General features: G+C 39.6%; 1 protein-coding gene and 1 non-coding gene across 2 annotated transcripts in view; one reads left to right on the forward strand and one right to left on the reverse strand.

Annotated features, from left to right (window-relative positions):
* The first annotated feature begins 364 nt into the window (after positions 1-364).
* LOC149799998 (uncharacterized) overlaps positions 365-20926 on the forward strand; it is a 46455-nt gene continuing 25893 nt past the window's right edge. The window contains exon 1 of the mRNA XM_089957164.1: positions 365-518. Coding sequence (XP_089813290.1) covers positions 478-518 — 41 coding nt within the window. The 5' untranslated portion in view covers positions 365-477. The remainder of the gene's footprint in view (positions 519-20926) is intronic.
* Positions 2257-2329, reverse strand: Trnap-ggg (transfer RNA proline (anticodon GGG)). Its single transcript has one exon. It is a non-coding gene; the product is annotated as a tRNA-Pro (tRNA).

Raw genomic sequence — 20926 nt, forward strand, 5'->3', positions numbered from 1 at the left:
GTATAGCTACGTTAAAAACGTAAATCACACACTCATCCATAAACTCGTACTCACGATCGAATTTTTCGCATAAGTCCCTAATGTGCTACCATAGAGCACTGTCCATTTTAGGTAGAACGTGTTCATACACATAATTACCTTGGCAATTATTCGGAAAATTGGAAAACAATATGTATCGGTTTTGTGTGTACTATTCCATATATGACCATTCAATACTTGAAAACTGAGCCCATAGTTTGAATGATAAAATCTAATAATGCTATTGCAATTGTCTTCTTTTGTTGAGTTAAGCTAGTTTCGACCTGGACTTTGAAAAGTGGTTTTAAGCTGTGTTGGAAAGTATGTACTTGTAGCTGAGTGAAAAGACTGTAAATAGTTTTGCATAGACACCTTGCATTCATCTATTTTCATCCATTTTTCTAACTTTCTGGATTTTACAAGATTATATATTTAAAACAACATAAAGTAGTGAACTCGATGAGACTTGCTTTTGGGGGGACAGGAGGACTCCAGCTGGGGTGAGTAAAACAATTACTGCAGTGTGCGCTATTAGTCTAGTGATCATTACGCATGCAAATTTTATTTCGTGTTACTATATCATTCGCTGCTAAGAAACATGCGATATATAGCATGATTCAACTTTTTTACATAAGCAATAAAGATGTTGACCTCTGCGCTCTTTATGTGAAATTCTTTATGTTTCTAAACAATACATTGATACTGTAGGAGAGGATTGGCCGTATTTCTTAGCTGCAAAGTAGACTTTCATTTTATTCTCGATTTCTTCATGGTCATATAAATTGAAGCGAAGGGAACATGCATAGTCCTTCTTCCGTCTTTCCTTCCTTTTATATATATTCTTTCCTTTACAACTGTTTTCTCTTTAGTTTTTTTTAATTATGCAATACCCAATATACTAAACCCATGAGTGTGCTGATTATCTTTTATGAATAAGGACAATTCATTTATTTTTTTTATTTTCTTGCTAAATGTTCGAGAAAATTAATTATTATATAATTTTTCAAAGTATCTTGGCATGCTCATACTCATGGAGCACGTGTTATTGCAATTTAAATATGAAGACTGGTTATGGCCTACCCTTTGCATGTTTTGAATATATGGATATGCCCCCGTTTACACATCCATATTACCTTAATTACGCCACTAATATAGTTGTAGTAAGAAATAGTATCAATGCTAATTTTACATCCTAGGGTGAATTTTTATCATATAACATTAAGTTATGAACAGGAACTCTTAAGAGCGTTCACGCTTCGAGTTATTTTATTCTTTCTGAAATACTGTATTTTAAAAACTTAGGCTGCTAGATTCCGTGGAACGTGGTGCAAAAACGTAGTTGTTTCCCCTGAGTAGACCGCACGCTCAAGACAACGCGGAGCAGACTTTCGCCTCACATGAATAAATAACTTATATTCTATCTTTTAAAAATGTGCATATATTTCTTATGTGACATGCGTGTCACTTGGACAAATTATTGTATTGTATACTACTTTTTTCTCCGTTACCTTTACTTTGACAGAATCGTGTTGTATTTTACGCTACTGAACATATTGATATTGAACGCACGCGTGCCTAAAAATAATATAGTGTACTAGTAACTACTTTATAAACAAACCATGTACTCTCATGTAGTACACGCTTTAGGTTTTAGTTTTTTAAATTTGTGTGTCGATGAACTAAAGCAGGCTTTTAGTATATTTGAAAATAGAGATGATAAAATGAATAATGTGGATGAGTTTACTGAGTTACAAATAAAACATTCAAGCAAACAAATGAAAGAACGTGATGGTATTCGCAATATCCACAAAAATTGAGAGGCGCAGTATTGAAAATAACATTCTGATCATTTAAGCAGTTATTTAGGACAAATTTTCGTAACTTTTCGTAAAGGAATGGTTCAGAATCTGACAAGTGCTTTGTGGGGTATGTAAAAATAGCATAGAAACACATAATGAGGGCAAGGGCTATCGCATATATATCAGATTCGTACCATTTTATAAGTCAAAGTACTAAATTCGTGGGGGAAAATGCTCCTGAAGGTTTTGGTCGAAACGTAAGGGCCTCGGACCAAATAAGCCAAGATGTGTGTGTGCGTGTGTGTGTGTGTGTGTGTGTGTGTGTGTGATTTGGATTTTTAACGTAGCTATAACAATGTTTCAGTCATATCGCTACGATGTCTTAATGCTGAGCGACAAGAGAGGCAGCTGTTAGTACCATTTTTGTAAGTCTTTGGTGTGCCTCGGCTGGGGATCGAACCCCCGACCTCCCGCATCCCAGGCGGACGCTCTAACCACTAGGCCACCGGAGCGGTAAGCCAAGATGAAGAAGAATTATTATTTCCGCTGGCTGAATGGAATGTCACACATCCACTGCTTTACAATTTTCCGCGTTAATTTGATTGATGAAGTGTTTCGGATTTAAGCTAACGATAGATGCCATTCAGGTCATAACATAGCCGGGGTCCCAACAAAGAGCATGCAAGTGATAAGGCATAAACGTATCTTGTTTAGCTGGTAATAAGAACGGCAACAATATATTTATATTTTTGCATCTCGATTTGTACTTACTTAGTTCTGCAAATCCGAATTACATGAGCTATTTCGTGGGTTCTAAAACTTGATTACACAGTTCAAAATTATTCAGTAATTTCGACAACATTTCCAACCGCAGTAACATTCTCCTTACTGCTCTCAAAATGAAAAGAATGCGATATTCCATAGCGTCCTTTTGATTATTACAACTGAAAGAGTACATGTCATACAGTATTAATCTGAAGAAAAAAGAAACTCATTCATATTTTCGCATACAAATAAGTAACCTTTAAGTATCATTATCAGTGTCACCATGCCAGATCCGCGAACAAATCCTAAACTTTTACAGTTTGAGGTTAACCCCCCCCCCCCTCCGCAGTCTCACTAACAAGGAGGAAGAAAACGTTACCTATATAATATTTACGAACAACTAAAAGTATTGGTCTTATTTGAATCACATGCATGTAAACAACTGAGAGTGTTACCTTTTCAATTTGCGAGAAGTCTTATACAGGTAAGGTCTGTGGTAGAGAGTAATATCCTCTTAGTCAAACCAGGTCGTGTAGTGTGTAAGGATTGAGATACTCGAAGACAGCAGTGGCTGTGGGTTATCCCTTTGATCAAGGTTTCTTTCGTTCTTTACATACTTATCTATCCTGATTCAACATACTTTTCACGTTCCTTGAAAACCGTGTCACAACCCCACTCATCCCAAATCGAACATCTGCTCTAGGTAAAATTTGAACTGGTTGTCTTCCTTCTATTTTGGGCAGAACACTATGACCGATAACTTAACTCTTTGCAATCACCAATTCTTAAGTATGGTAAAATTTCTTTGAGTAATTACAATTGTTAGTTGAGCAAGGGTGTATGTTTTGCTTATTAAAAACGAACAAGGTCTTGTCCACCGTCATCAAGTTAGAACAAATTTAGATATTTCCTGGTATGTTGTACGTCAGTATATAAACTTCTTCTCCTTCTTCTTCCAATAATGTGCAGGGTTCCTACGTGAAGTGAACTATGTACTTGTGATGGGAGGTCCATGTGCAGCTAAAAACAGGTTAAAAACATTCCTGGTCTGAAGCTAAGCGATCCCCATACCAGCCCCTCTTCTAAAAGAATTAATGGAATTTACGTTCACTAGGGATGCTGGTAAGGAGTTCCACATGCGTTTTCCTGATGTAAAGAAGGAGTCTTTATATGCGTTGATTCTGGCGAAGGGGATGAGAAATCTGCATAAATGTCCTCTGGTGTTAGATCCTGTCTGTTGGATGTATGGTTCTGCTGGGATGTCAAGTAGCTGGTGTACAATCCGGTACATCATTACAGCTTTAGCTAATTGGCGTCTAGCTTGAAGCTCTTCCCATCCCAAATGTTGGAGCATGGTGGAAACGCTGCTGGTTATTCGATAATCCCAAGTAGTAAACCGTGCTGCCCTTCGTTGTACTGCTTCAAGTTTGGCCATATTTGCTTTGGTATATGGGTGCCAAACGGCCCACGCATAATCCAACTGTGGGCGCACAAGAGATTTATAACACGTAGCCTTTACTTCTTCGGGGCATGTAGACAGATTTCTACGAAGGAATTCTATGGTGTTGTTTGCCTTCTTTGTAACAGTCATTGTGTCTGTTCCATGATAAGGTGCTATTAATGGTGACCCCAGATATTTAGCATTGGATGTCATCGTCATTTTTTGGCCATGGATGGTATATATAGCTGGGACGATCCGTCTCTAGTTGATGATTCGGATGACCTCACATTTGTCAGGATTGAACTCCTTTTGCCAATCATGTTAACATCTTTGTAGTCGGTCTAGATCTGCTTGTAACTGCACTGCATCCTGGTCTGTGTCAATTACTCTGTATAGCAAGCTGTCTTCGGCAAAAATACTAACATTGGAATCGACTCCCAACGGCAAATCATTGATGTATATCAGGAACAACAGAGGGCCCATGCCCACTCCTTGGGGTACGCATGAATTGATGGGGGCTGATGAAGATGGCTGGCATTCTAGCACAACCTGTTGGTTTCTGCCAGCTAAAAAATGTTTATCCACTCAATGGTCTTGCCCCGGACACCATAGTGATGAAGCTTGGCTGCAAGGTGCTTTAGAGGGTCTTTATCCAATGCTTTGCTGTAGTCGAGCAGATATATACGGTGGTTCCATGCACCTACCATCTGAATCGAGGGTAAGCATTGGTTTCACTTCCTTTGGACCAAGCAAATTAAACGATCACAGTCATGGTTGCAAAACCACCAAATAGACAATCTCGGTTATTTCTGCTTAAAAAATACGCATTGGATATGATCTGAAGAATTGATATTTAAGTTACAAGTGAAAATACTTGATCAAGGATCAAAGTGTTCCTGACACAAATAAACCAAAACAGGACTCGGATGTGTCTGTGCTGGACATATGTACCTATCGGTAAACTTGAAAAATGAAACCACGGCTCTATTGAAATTGTCCTCAATAGCTCAGAGAATCATATGGAGGATTCACCTGACTTTGGGACTAAAGTACTATCATTATTTTCATTGCAAATGGACCGCTCCAGTGGCCTAAGTGGTTACAGCATCCGCCTCAGATGCGTAAAGTTGCGTGTTCGAACCCCGGCCGAGTCATATCAAAGACATAAAAATGGTACAAGCAGCTGCCTCGCATGGCGCTAAGTGTTAAGTGGTTAGTGTTAGAATAGGTCAGCCTGGTATCTGGATAATGTGACTGGGTGAGACATGATGCTACACGTCCACGGCATAATGCCCCAGTCCTAGACATCACTATAAACTGCCTCACTGCAGACATCGTAGCGATATGACTGAAAAAGTTTTAAAGCTACGTCAGAAATCCAAAAACTCACATAGCGACTGGTGTCTGCAAAGGCATTTATAAAATGCCTGACAAAATTGGTAGAAAATGTTCAATGGGCTACAATAAATCCATACCATTCGTGCTTCTATTAACGATATCATGCATTCAGATCATTCTCTATTAGTGAATGGTCTCGTAATGTTAGAACTGCCGCCAGGTTGTCTTATGGGTTCTTCTTGTGCATAGACTACATCATTCAAGATATGTCTTGTCACTTACTCATGCACCTAAGCATTCTATTTGGTCTTATAAATAGTCCTTCCTTGTCCAAAATAATCTTTTCATAATTATTTTGAAGAAAAATATGATAACTGACAATGTCGACGCAGACGACATCAGCATGGTAGTGTTCAAGTGACTACTCCACTGTGGTCATGCCAACTTCTAGATGCTCTTTTGGGGTGCTGAAATTTATATTACTAGAGCATTCCAATTTCACAGGAAAATCGTAATCCTACCGTTTGCGAAAACAAAGATACGAAATAATGGAAGTCTCTATGAAGAAAAGAAAAAGCTTTCTATATCCATGTATGTATTAATATATTCTTGCTTCCAGTACCAGGTAACATTCGCGATGTCATATGATACCAACTATATGTTAATTAGTTCCAACTTGATTGGAAGTTTAAAAAATAATTGTGTTTCCTATTTAGAGACTTGCAATAACATCCATAGATTCCTTTATTAATGTTCTATATCGATAGTTATTTATGATGGACGAATTTTGTACCACACGGTGAATATATCCGGTATTTACGTGGGAAAAGAAAATATTCACTATGTAGTGATTGTCGTTGTGACGAGAGTTCAGTGCATTTAGTAAATATCACAATGTAGTGATTGTCGTTGTTACGAGGGTGTACGTACTATGTAAATATCAGAGGGTTTCATTTATGTCCCAATGACAGATTTAAATAGCCTCCATAAATTGAGTTATTATTATTATTATTGATGATGATGACGATGATGATGATGATGCTCGCTGTTGTCATCGTCGTCTTTTTCATTCTTTTTTGTGAGTCTTTTTTGTTTATTTTTTTTTTTTTTTGGGGGGGGGTCAACAATCGCAGAATTTATATCACTGATACAATAGCCGAAATATAGCACAGACTTGTACCTAAAATGCTGGACTCGCGATGAAAGGACGAGGGCTCGAATCCCACAATAGGACCACTTTTTGTCGACTATGAGAATGCGTCCTTGGGGATGGCACTTTATAATCACTAAAATTGCTTTAGAACTAAAACCTACTCATGTTGTTGTGTAGTAAAACACCAATCAGAACCATGCCATGTGAGCGCATTGCTGGTTTTCAATTACATATTAGTGTAAAATTACATATGTGCAAGATATACATACTGCGTGCAACGTTTGTGCATGGTAAAGGGGTTAAAGCCAAAAGAAATCATATTATTGATCTCTTCTCTAAATGCCACTCAAGTAGTGCCTATTTGGCATTTAACAATTGGGAAAGGGGTAGTGTTTCTGTGTTTCGTAACAGAAACATTTCGACAGGAGATGAGCTTAAGCCATGAAAGGATAAAAAATTAATAACCTGTCTGATTCCAAAACAATAACGACATGGTAAAATGTTGATGATATTAATAGTTGTTACAATGTGTAAAAGACTATTAAAATAAATTTCTACAAGAAATCACAAAAATAGGACGATCCTTGTTCCAGTTGGGGTGGGAGGGTGAGTTAAAATAATTAAGATATTCCATGCTGGCAACATTTTTACATTTATTTGGAAGGGGTTATCTGGCTTATATTTTTGTGATAGTCCCTATCTTTAAATCTGTAGGATTTGACTTTTAATGGGCACCATATATCCAAGCCACACGTTCTTTCATTCATTAAAGAAATTTATTTCATCCTTGAAAAACAGAAATATCGTGGCACTTATTTCGAAGTATGTGCTATTAAATGGGGGGTGGGGTGGAGACAATCTCATCACCGTATAGCATAGCCTTGCGTCATGAGTTAAATGATATTTTATCAATAGGAAATTAAATACACAATATGAAACTAAAAGCGATTATGTTGTTGTCAACTATAGTATACAGATCGAAGTTTGTGCAATTAATTGTGGAAACAGTTCAATCCATTTACATGCCAATTAGTGCATCTCAAAATATTTAGTACTCTATATTTTATTCCACACCCCACACCCAACCACCACTACCAGTAGACTACTTCATTGGCTAAAAAATATTTAGTGCTCGGGCATCGATAAATATTAGACCCAAAATATTAGACCCAATTGGCACTCGAACAAAAATATCTTAATACAACTGTGAGTGTTAAACCTGTGTTAGTGAAACATTCAACGCGTGACTAATTTTGTCAATAGTTCAACGAGCTTAATAACTCAAATGAAAATATTGTCCTACATTTGGTACTCTTGACACCAATTTGTCAATAACGACCACCTGTTATGCATACCTGGGACAAGGTATGCAGGGATTCGTATGTGGTATATACATGTGCCAAATAACAATGACCCCAGCTTTCGACAGTGAAAGGACCTATTTTAATGACCAGAGTTTGCAAAAACTGCGGGTCATAGACGACCAAATGTCTTATTAGTTGAACTATATCAGAACTTAGATGCACCTTGGATTCACCTACGGTCTAAGCATTGGCATCCGATAGACTGCATCTTAGTCCGTAGGAATGACAGGCAGGATGTCCGTGTGACCAAGGCCATGTGTGGTGCTGTCTGCTGGACAGACCACAGGCTACTGATTTCCAAGATGAATCTAAGAATTCAAACTCCCAGACGTCTACAGGGAATTTAAGTCCCAAAACGACTCAATGTTTCCAGGCTGAAAGTCTGCAACACTGAGCAAGCTCTGTCTGAAGCTCTGACAAGCCAGTTAGAAACCACAGAATCTGATACCAACGACGTAGAGAAATGCTGGACGGCCTTCAATCATCTGGTGTACTCTACTGCATCTGAAACCCTTGGTGTCACTGCACAAAAATACCAAGAATGGATCGACTAGAACTGTGAAGAAATACAGTCCCTGCTGAGGAGAAGCATCGTCTCCATCGTGCATACAACATCGACCCCAAGTCCGCTGCAAAGAAAGATGCCTTCAGCAGAGTCCTCCAAGCGGTGCAGAAGAAACTGCGCGAGATGCAGGACACATGGTTGAGCCTAAAGGCCGATGGTATTCAGTCTTTTGCCGACAGACACGATGTGAAGAATTTCTATAATGCTCTTCGTGATGTTTATGGCACAGTAACATCAGGCACAGCCCTACTCTTGAGCTCTGATGGCAGCACTATCATAACCGAGAAGGAGAAGATACTGGATCCCTGGGCGGAACACTTTGAAGGTATCCTCAAAGACCCTCTTCCATCAACCATGAAGCGAACAACCGTCTACCCCAGGTGGAGATCAACGATAGATTGGCTGACCCTCCAACAGTGCTGGAAACTCATAAGGCCATTGAGCTCCTGTCTAATGGGAAAGCTCCTGGAGCAGACGCCATCCCAGCTGAGATCTACAAGTCTGTTGGGCCTGAGCTAGTGGAAAGACTAACAAAGATGTTCTGTGGGATGTGGAAGATGAAACGCATACCCCAGGAATTCAAAGATGCATCCATCAACCACATTTACAAACGCAAAGCCAGTCGCCAATCCGGCGACAACAATAGAGTAATCTAACTACTATATATCGCGGTCAAGGTCCTAGCCAGGCTAATGCTAAACAGACTCACAGAACACCTTGATCATGGCCTACTGTCAGAAAGTCAGTGTGGCTTCAGAAAGGAGAGAGGCACCATAGAAATGATGTTTGCTGCCAGGCAGATGCAAGAAAAGTGTCTTGAACAAAATGTCCAGCTATACAGCACCTTCGAGGACCTGACTAAGGCATTCGACACAGCCAGCCGGGAAGGCCTTTGTAAGATCATTGCCAAATTTGGATGTCCAGAAGTCTTCATTGAAATGGTGAGGCATGTTTCATGATGGCATGCATGCTAGAGTCCAGGACCATGGTAACTATTCCGAACCCTTTGCAGTTACGAATGGTGTGAAAAAAGGATGTGTCTTAGCCCCCACTCTCTTCAGCCTCATGTTTTCCGCAATGATGATGGATGCTTTCATGGACAGCGATGATGGAGCAGGTATCCGATAAGATCTGGATGGGAAGTTGCTCAACCTGAGGAGTCTTAAAGCCAAAACCAAAGTCCAAGTTGAGAACATTTGCGACCTCCTACTTGCAGGTGATTGTGTCCTCAACTGCAGCACGGAGGCAGGCATGCAACAGAGCATGGACCTTTTTTCTGCAGAGTGCACCAACTTCTGACTCACCATCTTTACCAGCAAGACCTAGGTTCTGCATCAGCCAGCTCCTGGAGAAGATTACGTGGAACCATCCATCACTGTCAATGACCAAAAGCTCAAAAATGTAGACAGGTTCATATACCTCGGCCGTACCCTCTTACAAGCAGTCCACATAGACGATGAGATCAACACCAGGATTGCCAAAGCAAGTGTAGCATTTAGCAGACTCCACTCAAATGTCTGGGATAGCAGAGGCATCATGCTTGCCACCATTCTCAAAGTTTACGTAGCGGTTGTTCTCCCCAATCTCCTCTTTGCTTGCGAGACATGAACTGTGTATAGCCGCCATGTTAAAACAAATGAACCACTTACATATGAGCGCCATGAGAAAACTACTGAAAATCAGATGGCAGGACACGGTACCGATCATAGAGGTGCTCACTAAGGCCGGCATGACAAGCATCCACACCATGCTGTGCAAGCACAACTCCGATGGGCTGGACACTTTGTCCGCATGCCGGTAGAACGCCTACCTAAGAAGGTCTTCTACTGAGAGCTACACCAAGGCAAAAGATTTCACGATGGTCAATAAAGAGGTACAAGGACACCCTCAAGGCTTCGCTGAAGAACCTAGGCATTGATCCTGACAGCTGGGAGAGTGTTGCTGTTAATCAATCTGCTTGACGCAGTCAAGTCAATGCTGGTGCGGCAGCCTTTGAGCAGAAAAGACTGGTGGACGCAGCTGAGAAACGTGATCTGCGCAAATCCAGGAACAGCAGTTCCGCAACTCTCGGTCAGCAACCTGTACATCCCTGTCCCCACTGCAACAGGCTCTTCCGGGCCCGGATCGGACTGATCAGCCATCTCCAGACCCACCCCCAGTGAATCGATGACATTAAATGGTCCTCATCGACACCGATGGACGAATATCATCATCATCATCATCTTGTCCATCATTCTCATTACATATCATTTGTTATTTATACGAACATGTTTTGGACTATGTAGATGTCATATGAGACGTTTGGACTGATGTCCACTCAGATGTATTAGGAAAACTAATTAGAAGCAGGACGAAGTGTGTGTGTGTGTGTGTGTGTGTGTGTGTGTGTGTGTGTGTGTGTGTGTGTGTCTGTGTGTGTGACTTAGATTTTTAGCGTAGTTTTCAGTCATAACACTATGATGCTGGCGGTTTATAGTGATGTCTAGTACTGGGGCATCATACGGCAGACATATTGTATCATGTCCCACCCAGTCGCATTATCGTTACATTCCTAAGTCTCACCTCTTAATGCTGAGCTCCAAGCGAGGCAGCTACTAGTACCATTTTTACAAGTATTTAGTATGATTCTGCCGGGGTTCGTACCAGCAACCTCCTGCATCCGAGTCGGAAACTATAACCACCTAGGCCACTGGAGTGGTATAGAAAGAATTGTTGCTTGAAGTCAAAATAGTCGTTTTCTATGTAAAATATGTCTTTCGCAAAAATATATTTGCAGTTATATAATATATATTTCTAACTTTAATTTCCTTTTTTTTTCATTTTATTAACTGGTGCATTAAACCATGTTATACTACAAGAACAACTATGCCTGATTGCCCCATTCATTTTCAATAGCTGTATTGCATTATTTATTTGTACAAAGGTCTACATAGCTTAGGTTTGTTCATAGGAAATTTGAAATTAATAAAACTGGGGGGATATCTTTTACCTTTTAGTCCTGTGGTTTTGGTGTACATGACGTGTGGGCATCCCGAGGATTTTGTTGTTATAACAACTACTTGAATGTTAGTAGGGATCGGTTGTTATAACAATTATTATGAATGTCAGTGGGGATCAGTTGCAATAACAGCTATTATGAATGTATGTAGGGATCGGTTGTTATAACAATTATTATGAATGTTAGTAGGGATCAGTTGCAATAACAGCTATTATGAATGTATGTAGGGATTAATTTTATAACTAATGTTATCAAAAAGTCAGTGGGTTCAGTTGTTATAACAGAAAATTTCAAGACAATTTGCCAATGTTTGTGTTGCTTTAAAAATTGTTTTGAAGACCAGGGACTGCGTTTTATAAATATTTGTCGAAACTTACCGGTTTCTTTTCTTCTCATAATCATTTCAGCACCACTGGCTCAGGTTAGTTTCTTACAAATTCTGGCGTCCACTGGCCTAGAGTTTGTCATAAAATTGTGAAATCCTGTGAAAATTTCTACTACCAGTGGACAAGGGTTGGGATATAGTTATAACAGTTATTGTGAAGTTCAGTGGGCTAGGTTTCCTAGTAAAGTTTTGAGGGATCAGTGGCCCGGATTTTTTTCTCACAAATTAAATTGTCGTAGTAAACGTCATTTTTAGCAGTCTTCTTATGGCACGTTATAGCCACTACAAATTGGTTTATTTAGCTATTTTTCTTGTTTCTATTTTTAAACTTAAATGGCAATATATCTTCTTCAATAATTGCTCTTTACGCAAATGAAATCTCATTTTCATGTTTCCCATATTCTTCAGCAGTACTTATTTTTCATTAGTTCTTGGAAATCTTTATATTAGCATTGCAGATCTGTTAACACTTTAAAATCTACAATTAAAAACTAGTTGCGTTTTAGAATAGTAGTGAATAGGGATAGTATAGGGTCTATGGGACTTACCATTAAAAACACCCCTGGGACAATATAGGGTCTATGTAAATTTAACATGGAGAAAAACCCGGGGACTGTATAGGGTCTATGTAAATTTAACATGGACAAAAACCCCTGGGGCTGTATAGGGTCTATGGGAATTAACATGGACAAAAACCCTGGGACTGTATAGGGTCTATGTAAATTTAACATGGGAATATAGTTTGGGCCTGTTGAGCGTCAAGGGGAATTAACATGGGAATATAGTTTGGGCCTGTGTAGCGACAAGGTAAATTAACATGGGAATATAGGGTGGGCCTGTTTAGCGACAAGGGAAATTGAACATGGTGGGACTGTCTAGGGACAATGGGGAATTTGTATAGGGCCTGTCTAGGGACAATGATGGTAGAGGGCCAAACACAACAGAGACAGAGACAGACATACACTAGTACAAGCCTGATATTTATATATAAAGCATTACCAAGACCTGAAATCTTGCTGGGGTGTTAAAAAATTTGCATAATTGTAATGATGCTATAAATAGCTATAATCAAGGAAATGCTCAACGACAAAATGGATGTGACTAAAAGTAACGCTAAAATGACGAAATTGTCCCAGAATTTAAAGGAAAATAAACATATCCCCGAAATTTAAGTTACAATGGTTTAGACTAAAATGGATAAAATTAGTAACTACTTACAATATCAACTTGTGTGACGATCGTGGATAAACACCCATGTATCTATTTATAGCTATAATCAGCTGAAATTCCTATGAAATCTCACTATCTATTTATAGCTACAACTTGTGGGTTATTCCTTTGGAAAACCCCACTATCGTTTTATAGCCTCAGCTTGAGAGACGTTCCTGTTTATGAACTCTAGTATATACGTATAGCTACAACCTGTGGAAAACCCCAAGTCCATATTTATAGTCTCAAAATTTTCAGCGTCAGTGACGTCACTGTACTGGAAACTAGGGGATAAATGGCAAAAGTGTTGCAAGTGGCTGACCTGAATACCCGCTACTGTAGCTAGGCAGAATGTATTTGATAGGAATAAAGGAAGTTTTATAGGGACAAACAGAGACCAATACACATACACACACACACACTCACACACACTCACACACACACACACACACACGCACGCACACCACAGAGGGAAGATGAAAAAACAAACTCAAAATATACTATTCACACAGGGAAGAGGAACAAAACAGCAAAATATACTATCTAGACGATCTTACACTAACACACACACACACACACAGACACACACAGATCGAAGAATAAAACCAAAATTAAAATATACTATCCATACAAACGTACGCTAACGCGTAAAAACCCCAAATCTACTATCCACACAAACGTACGCGAACGCATACAAACCCCAAATATAATATCAACACAAACGTACGCGAACGCATACAAACCCAAAATATACTATCCACACAAACTTACGCGAACGCATACAAACCCAAAATATACAATCATACAAACGTACGCGAACGCATACAAATCCCAAATATACTATCCACACAAACGTACGCGAACGCATACAAACCACAAACATACTATCCATACAACGTTGCTAACGCGTACAAACCCCAAATATACTATCCATACAAACGCACGCGAACACATACAAACCCCAAATATACTACCCATGAAAACGTACGCGAACACATAAAAACCCCAAATATACTGTCCCTACAAACGTACGCGAACACATATAAACCCCAAATATACTATCCACACAACGTCGCTAACGCGTACAAGCCCCAAATATACTATTCACACAACGTCGCTAACGCATACAAACCCAAAATATACTATCCACACGGAAGGAAGGGAAAACCAACCCCAAATATACTATCAATACAAACGTACGCTAACGAATACAAACCCCAAATATACTATCCACACAAACGTACACGAACGCATACAAACCCCAAATATACTATACACACAACGTCGCTGACGCGTACAAACCTCAAATATAATATCCACACAAACGTACGCGAACGCATAAAAACCCCAAATATACCATCCATATAAACGTACGCGAACGCATACAAACCCCAAATATACTATCCATCCAAACGTACGCGACCGCATACAAACCCCAAATATACTATCCACACAAACGCACGCGAACGCATACAAACCCCAAATATACTATCCATACAAGCGTACGCGAACGCATACAAATCCCAAATATACTATCCACACAAACGTACGCGAACGCATACAAACCCCAAACATACCATCCATACAACGTTGCTAACGCGTACAAACCCCAAATATCCTATCCGCACAAACGTACGAGAACGCATAAAAACTCCAAATATACTATCCACACTACGTCGCTAACGCATACAAACCACAAAATATACTATCCACACGGAAGGGAGGGAAAATCAACCCCAAATATACTATCCGTACAAACGTACGCGAACGCGTACAAACCCCAAATATACTATCCCTACAAACGTACGCGAACGCATACAAACCCCAAATATACTATCCATACAAACGTACGCGAAACGCATACAAACCACAAATATACTAACCATGCAAACGTACGCGAACGCATACAAATCCCAAATATACTGTCCATACAAACGTACGCGAATCCATACAAACCCCAAATATACTATCCACAATACGTCTCTAACGCATACAAACCCCAAAAGATACTATCCACACGGAAGGGAGGGAAAACGAACCCCAAATATACTATCCATACAAACGTACGCTAACGCATACAAACCCCAAATATACTATATATGCAAATGTACGCGAACGCATACAAACCCCAAATATACTTTGCACACAACGTCGCTAACGCGTACAAACCCCAAATATACTATCCACACAAACGTACGCGAACGCATACAAACCCCAAATATACTATCCATATAAACGTACGCGAACGCATACAAACCCCAAATATACTATCCATACAAACGTACGCGAACGCATAGAAACCCGAAATATACTATGCACACAACGTCGCTAGCACATAAAACCCCCAAATGTACTATCCACACAGCGTCGCTAACGCATACAAACCCAAGATATACTATCCACACGGAAGGGAGGGAAAACAAACCCCAAATATACTATCCACACGGAAGGGAGGGAAAACAAAACCAAATATACTATCCATACAAACGTACGCGAACGCATACAAACCCCAAATATACTATCCACACAACGTCGCTAACGCGTACAAACCCCAAATATACTATCCACACAACGTCGCTAACGCATAGAAACCCCAAATATACTATCCACACAACGTCGCTAACGCGTACAATCCCCAAATAAACTATCCACACTCGGGAGGAAGAAGAAAAAAGAACGAAATATACGATCTTCACAGCGTACGCGAACACACATGCATACACACACAAACACACACAGACACAGACACACACACACACACACACACAGAGGGAAGGGGAAAAAACAAACCCCAAATATACTATCAACACAGAAGGGAGATAATACAAACTCCAAATATACTATCTACACAGGGAAGAGGAAGAATACAAATCCCATACCTACTATCCACACGCAGGTGAGATGTAAAAAATAAACCCCATATCTACAATCCACGCAGAGGGAAGAAGAAATAAATAACCCAATATACACTATCCTCAAAGAGGGAAGAGGAAAAATCCATAATATACTAACCACACAGAGGGAAGAAGAAAACCATTATACACTATCCACACGAGTGAAGAAATAACCCTTTATGTATACTATCAACAGAGTGAAGAAAATAACCCATTATATTCCATCAACACAGAATGAAGAAGAACAAGGTTTTTGAAAGCACCTAAGCCCTCACCTGCAATGACCAACTCTGCCAAACACCTACACCCCACCCCCACCCCAACACTACAAAACCCATTTAACCCGTTATTTTATGGCATCAGTGTGTGATTTAGGAAACATCAAGACACAAAATGATGGATGAATAGACTGACTATTGTTTACCGACTTGCATGCCTAAAGAGCGTGCGTGAAGGAAAACATCCTTCCATTTCAATTCTAACTAAAACATGATCCAAAGGGATAGAGATATGTGAAAGAGCACAATTTCATAAAGTGTGAGTAAAAACAAAACACGCCATCCTTATTATACAATGTCAAGACCAAGAGACACTTACGTTTTCTTTCTGGTCTATTCTCTTTTAGAAGGTAGTATGAAATTTCACATCAGGGCCAATGCATCGGCTCACATTGTCAATTTTTTCCATTTCCATGTCTTCAATGGCACAAGTTCTTCCTCATCTTCAATTTCTTCTTCTTCTGAATCCGTCTTCGCTTTTTCGTCTTGTTTCTGTTTCTTCTCTTTTCTCGTAGGTCACTCTGAATCCCAGTGTCCTTTCTCCCGACAACGATATTAGGTATCTTGACTTTTGTCTCTCTTTCTTAGACGAAGCAGGTATTCTGGAGACAAATACCAATTTACCTTTGCAGATATAGCAAACTTCATTAGCACTTATACACTTTCGTATGACTCTCATCAAATCAACGACCAAAAGAGTAAGTTTTGTTGCCACTTTCGCCTGTGAATTATGCTTTCGTATGACTTTTAGCAAATATTTGACCAGCAGGTCGATCTGTGCTGACTCTTCCATCTTCTTGATCGTTTGAGAGTGGAATGAATACTCTGACGCTAAGACACTCTCCCTAAATACAGGGACTTTCTGCGTATGAAACCTAGTCAAATGTGATTTTGCAATAAGATGAAATGATTTCATTGAAAAAGTAAAAGGCAATGACGTGCCGTGTCGCCTCACACAAGACCTGAAGTGTTAGTTCAAATCCGTGTCAGCGATTTCGAAGACGACATAACTGAGCTTTAATCAATGCTCTCCATTTATGCCACAAAACCACGAGTCCTGATTCACGCCAAAAGAAATTTCTTTCGGTCCATAAAAAATAGTATCACATCTGAGAAACGCAAAAACGAACTTCCAGAAAACTGAGAACGACGGCTTAAACCTACAACGTGAAATGTATGAGTTCAAGTAGTGAGCAAAACTTAGTCAAATTAAATTTTTATAGTCAAGACGAAACGATCTCTTTTCGAAGAAGAAAACAGACACCAAGCGACAACGGCGATCCGTGTCACACAACACTTTTCAAAATATATATTATCAGAGGTTTGTTCTAGCGATTTGCACGGTTAAATTAAATGTTGATGTATTTTGCAATAAGACGGACACAATTTCCATGGGATCGCCCATGGAACCATTGTTCGTGCATTAGTTTAATTTTTTAAAATATTTTTTTATATAAGTCGCCTATGGGATAGACCCAGTAAAGCATGGCCATTCTCGTCACTGTGTGAATAGCTACTCAAGTCAATTCGAAGTGAACGCGGTAAGAAAATAAGTATAGCCAATGAAATGGCTTACAACGGGTGATGCATTGTTTTGTTCTAGGACTGTGTGGCATAATAATCCCTACGCTCTTGCGTTGTTACCATTACAGTGCAGACAGACTGAAATGTGAACTTACAAGCCCTCTTTGTGTATTGTACCATTTCTTCTTACCACATCAAAATACTGAGCGTCACAGTATTGGTTCGCGTTTTCAAGCTGACCATTTTTTTATATCTCACTTAAACATTTTAACATAAACACTCACACTCACATCGGTAGAGTCAGAACAGACGTGTTACAGTATTGAGGGGCATGTTATCTTTTTTCCTTCACTCTAATAAATTTGGGGTTTATATAATGTAAAGAATCGAAAGTACAGTGAACCTCAAGGATGATGACCCAGTCTGTATGTCTATTGATGCGTGTATGAACTTAAGAAGAAATATGACCTCTAAAACACAAAGAGTTACGGCAAGCATGATTAGAATGAACACAACGATGTTTTCCTTCACGCCCGTGTAATTTAGAGTTTCAATCCTCTTTCAAGACAAACTTGGTCTCTTTTTGTAGGGCTTGAAATAAAAAAAACTGAAAAATCTTAAGCACTTTGCTTTAAATCTTCTATCAAAAAGAAATGCATCAAAAAATTAAAGATTAACGATAACTAACCAATGAAACCGAATTTAACAAAGGCAATGACATGTGAAGAAATGTCTCTCACTTTGGAAAGGTAGGCGAATGTAATCTGTCATGCACCATCAACTTGAAAAAAATTATAAACAGAGAGAAATCTGAATTCAAAATTCAGTTGTTTTTCTTTCAAAATTGTTTCGTTTCTTTTTTCTTTTCTGGAACAAATCTAAGCACTAATATAGAATGGAAAAGGGAAAATGCACATAAAAGCTTTGATATTTCTGAAAAAATGAGGGATATTCCTAACGTTCATAACCACCTATATATGTTTGGACTTGTCTGTGACTTATTCACAAAACAAGATGCACATATTTCTGGTCAAGCTGCAAGTGTGTGCGTGTTTTGGAAAATTTTAAAAATTGGATATACAATTTTCTCGTGACACTTATAAAGTGAAGAGTCTGTGCAAGTGTCAAAAGCCAAAGTCATATAAGTTTTGTATTTTGTACGGCTTGTAAAGATTTCCACTTTAGAAAATGTGAAGTATCACAATTTATTATCACAAACAGAAGTGGAACATAGGGGCTTGCAAGAAAAAAAATAACCCAGACAGTTGGTGTCATCAAGAGTGCTAGAGACGGTACCCGAACTTGCTTGCTTACTTGAATTAAAGTGATTTTCGTTCCAAAGGAGCAAGTATCACTGGTTTAATTACTCCTGGGGAAGGAAAGAGAGCCTCATCCCCCAGGCTTTTATGTACTCACAGACTACTTTTAAATTTAGCCACTCAGGTGTAGGACTAACTAGTCCTTAAGAACCTGACTGAAAGGCTTTAAACATGAGTGGGAATTGTCTCACCACACACTCATTTTTCTTAGTTGGTTTGAAATGCCTCAGGCGTCAACCCAAGCAGTATGTAAAGCCCGCTACGATTGGTCGGCAGCGATGACGTCACATTAGGACACATGGGCGTGGGGCAGGTGGAAATCGTTCCACATTCTGCCACGTGTACGATGTCCGAGCGTGGTAAAGGAGGAAAAAGGTGCTCAGCAAGCCAGCCATGGATGTTAAGTACTCAACAAAACGCCAGCCCGTACTTATTTCAAATCAAGTCCCGTTTTTGCTAATGGACAATAAAAAGTACCAATAATGTGTTAACCACATGTGCAATTAGTTCAAATCTAACGATTCTGTTGAATTTCCTACTTCCTAACGTATCTATCTAATATTAGTACTTAGTGTACATAAAAATAGCCATACTGGTCTTATTTAAATTAATATGTCTAAGCGACATATACAAGTTTTGTCACTGTTAGGTTTAACAAGTTAAGTTTCTTGTGGTGTTCCAATGGGTCAAGTTTGTTTCGAGAATAGTTTAGTCAAGGAGGGATACCAAGCCAAATATGGTTCCCTATTTAATAAAAGGCAATCTTTTGGAGCCCTAAAAATGGCTGGTTTTTTTTCTGCTAGAAGGTACCACGTCTCTCTTTCGCCCTCACGATCTTTCCCGCACTCCTAGTCTCATGATTCTTGATATCAAGAAATGCGTACCCATGATGGGCGACACTGTAAGCAGCGGCTTCTACCAGTTGACTGACGGGGTATCCAGTGTAGGCTTGTCTGTAGAATTGGGCGGGGGGGGGGGGGGAGAACTCTGACCCCAAATCCCCATTGAGAAGGTTTTGGTTTAAAGGTGTCTAGAGATTTGTAGGCAACGTATTGTATGGCTCTTATACACTGCCTTGCTTTGTTGACGTCATACAATGCTTGATGTAGCCCCATTTCGGTGTACTTCTCAACGAGGGTCAGCGTCCCCCTCCTCCTCCTCAACCGCCTCTATTTCCTCTTCTGGTTCTGATACTAATTCTTCAGTTGAGGTATATAGTTTCAAATCCGCTCCTATGGTGTCTGTCGCTGTTACTGTTGTTGTGGTTGTTATTTCAGCTGGGACTGCCTGTAGAATCGGAGTGAGAGAAGAACGTAGTGCCTCCGATAATTGAGTCTGAGTTTGCCATACCGTTTGTCTAACATAATTGGCCCTTTGTTCTGCCACCACTCTTTCCGGGGTGGGTTGCTTGTTAGGTATAGTCGACTGTTGACTAGATGTTATTTGTGGTCTCCAGGTGGGTGGAGTGCTAACTGGCTGGGTCTGCATTTCTTGCTCCCGCTGCTGTTGCGTATATTTCTTCCCTCGACACCGAGTTCTGGGTCTAATTATTTTAATTTCGTTGTACATATCATAGGCAATAGAATGTTATTTCTTTTCAAGAGTATGGGGTAGCCCTGAAAACCAGGCGATTTATATAAAAAATATTTTAAAAAATTAAACTAATGCACGAACAATCGTACCATGGGCGATCCCATGGAAATTGTGTCCGTCTTATTGCAAAATACATCAACATTTAATTTAACCGTGCAAATCGCTAGAACAAACCTCTGATAATATATATTTTGAAAAGTGTTGTGTGACACGGATCGCCGTTGTCGCTTGGTGTCTGCTTTCTTCTTCGAAAAGAGATCGTTTCGTCTTGACTATAAAAATT

This window comes from Sinohyriopsis cumingii, chromosome 5, assembly GCF_028554795.1.
Source record: "Sinohyriopsis cumingii isolate HCF-2022 chromosome 5, ASM2855479v2, whole genome shotgun sequence".
Lineage (NCBI taxonomy): Eukaryota > Metazoa > Mollusca > Bivalvia > Unionida > Unionidae > Sinohyriopsis > Sinohyriopsis cumingii.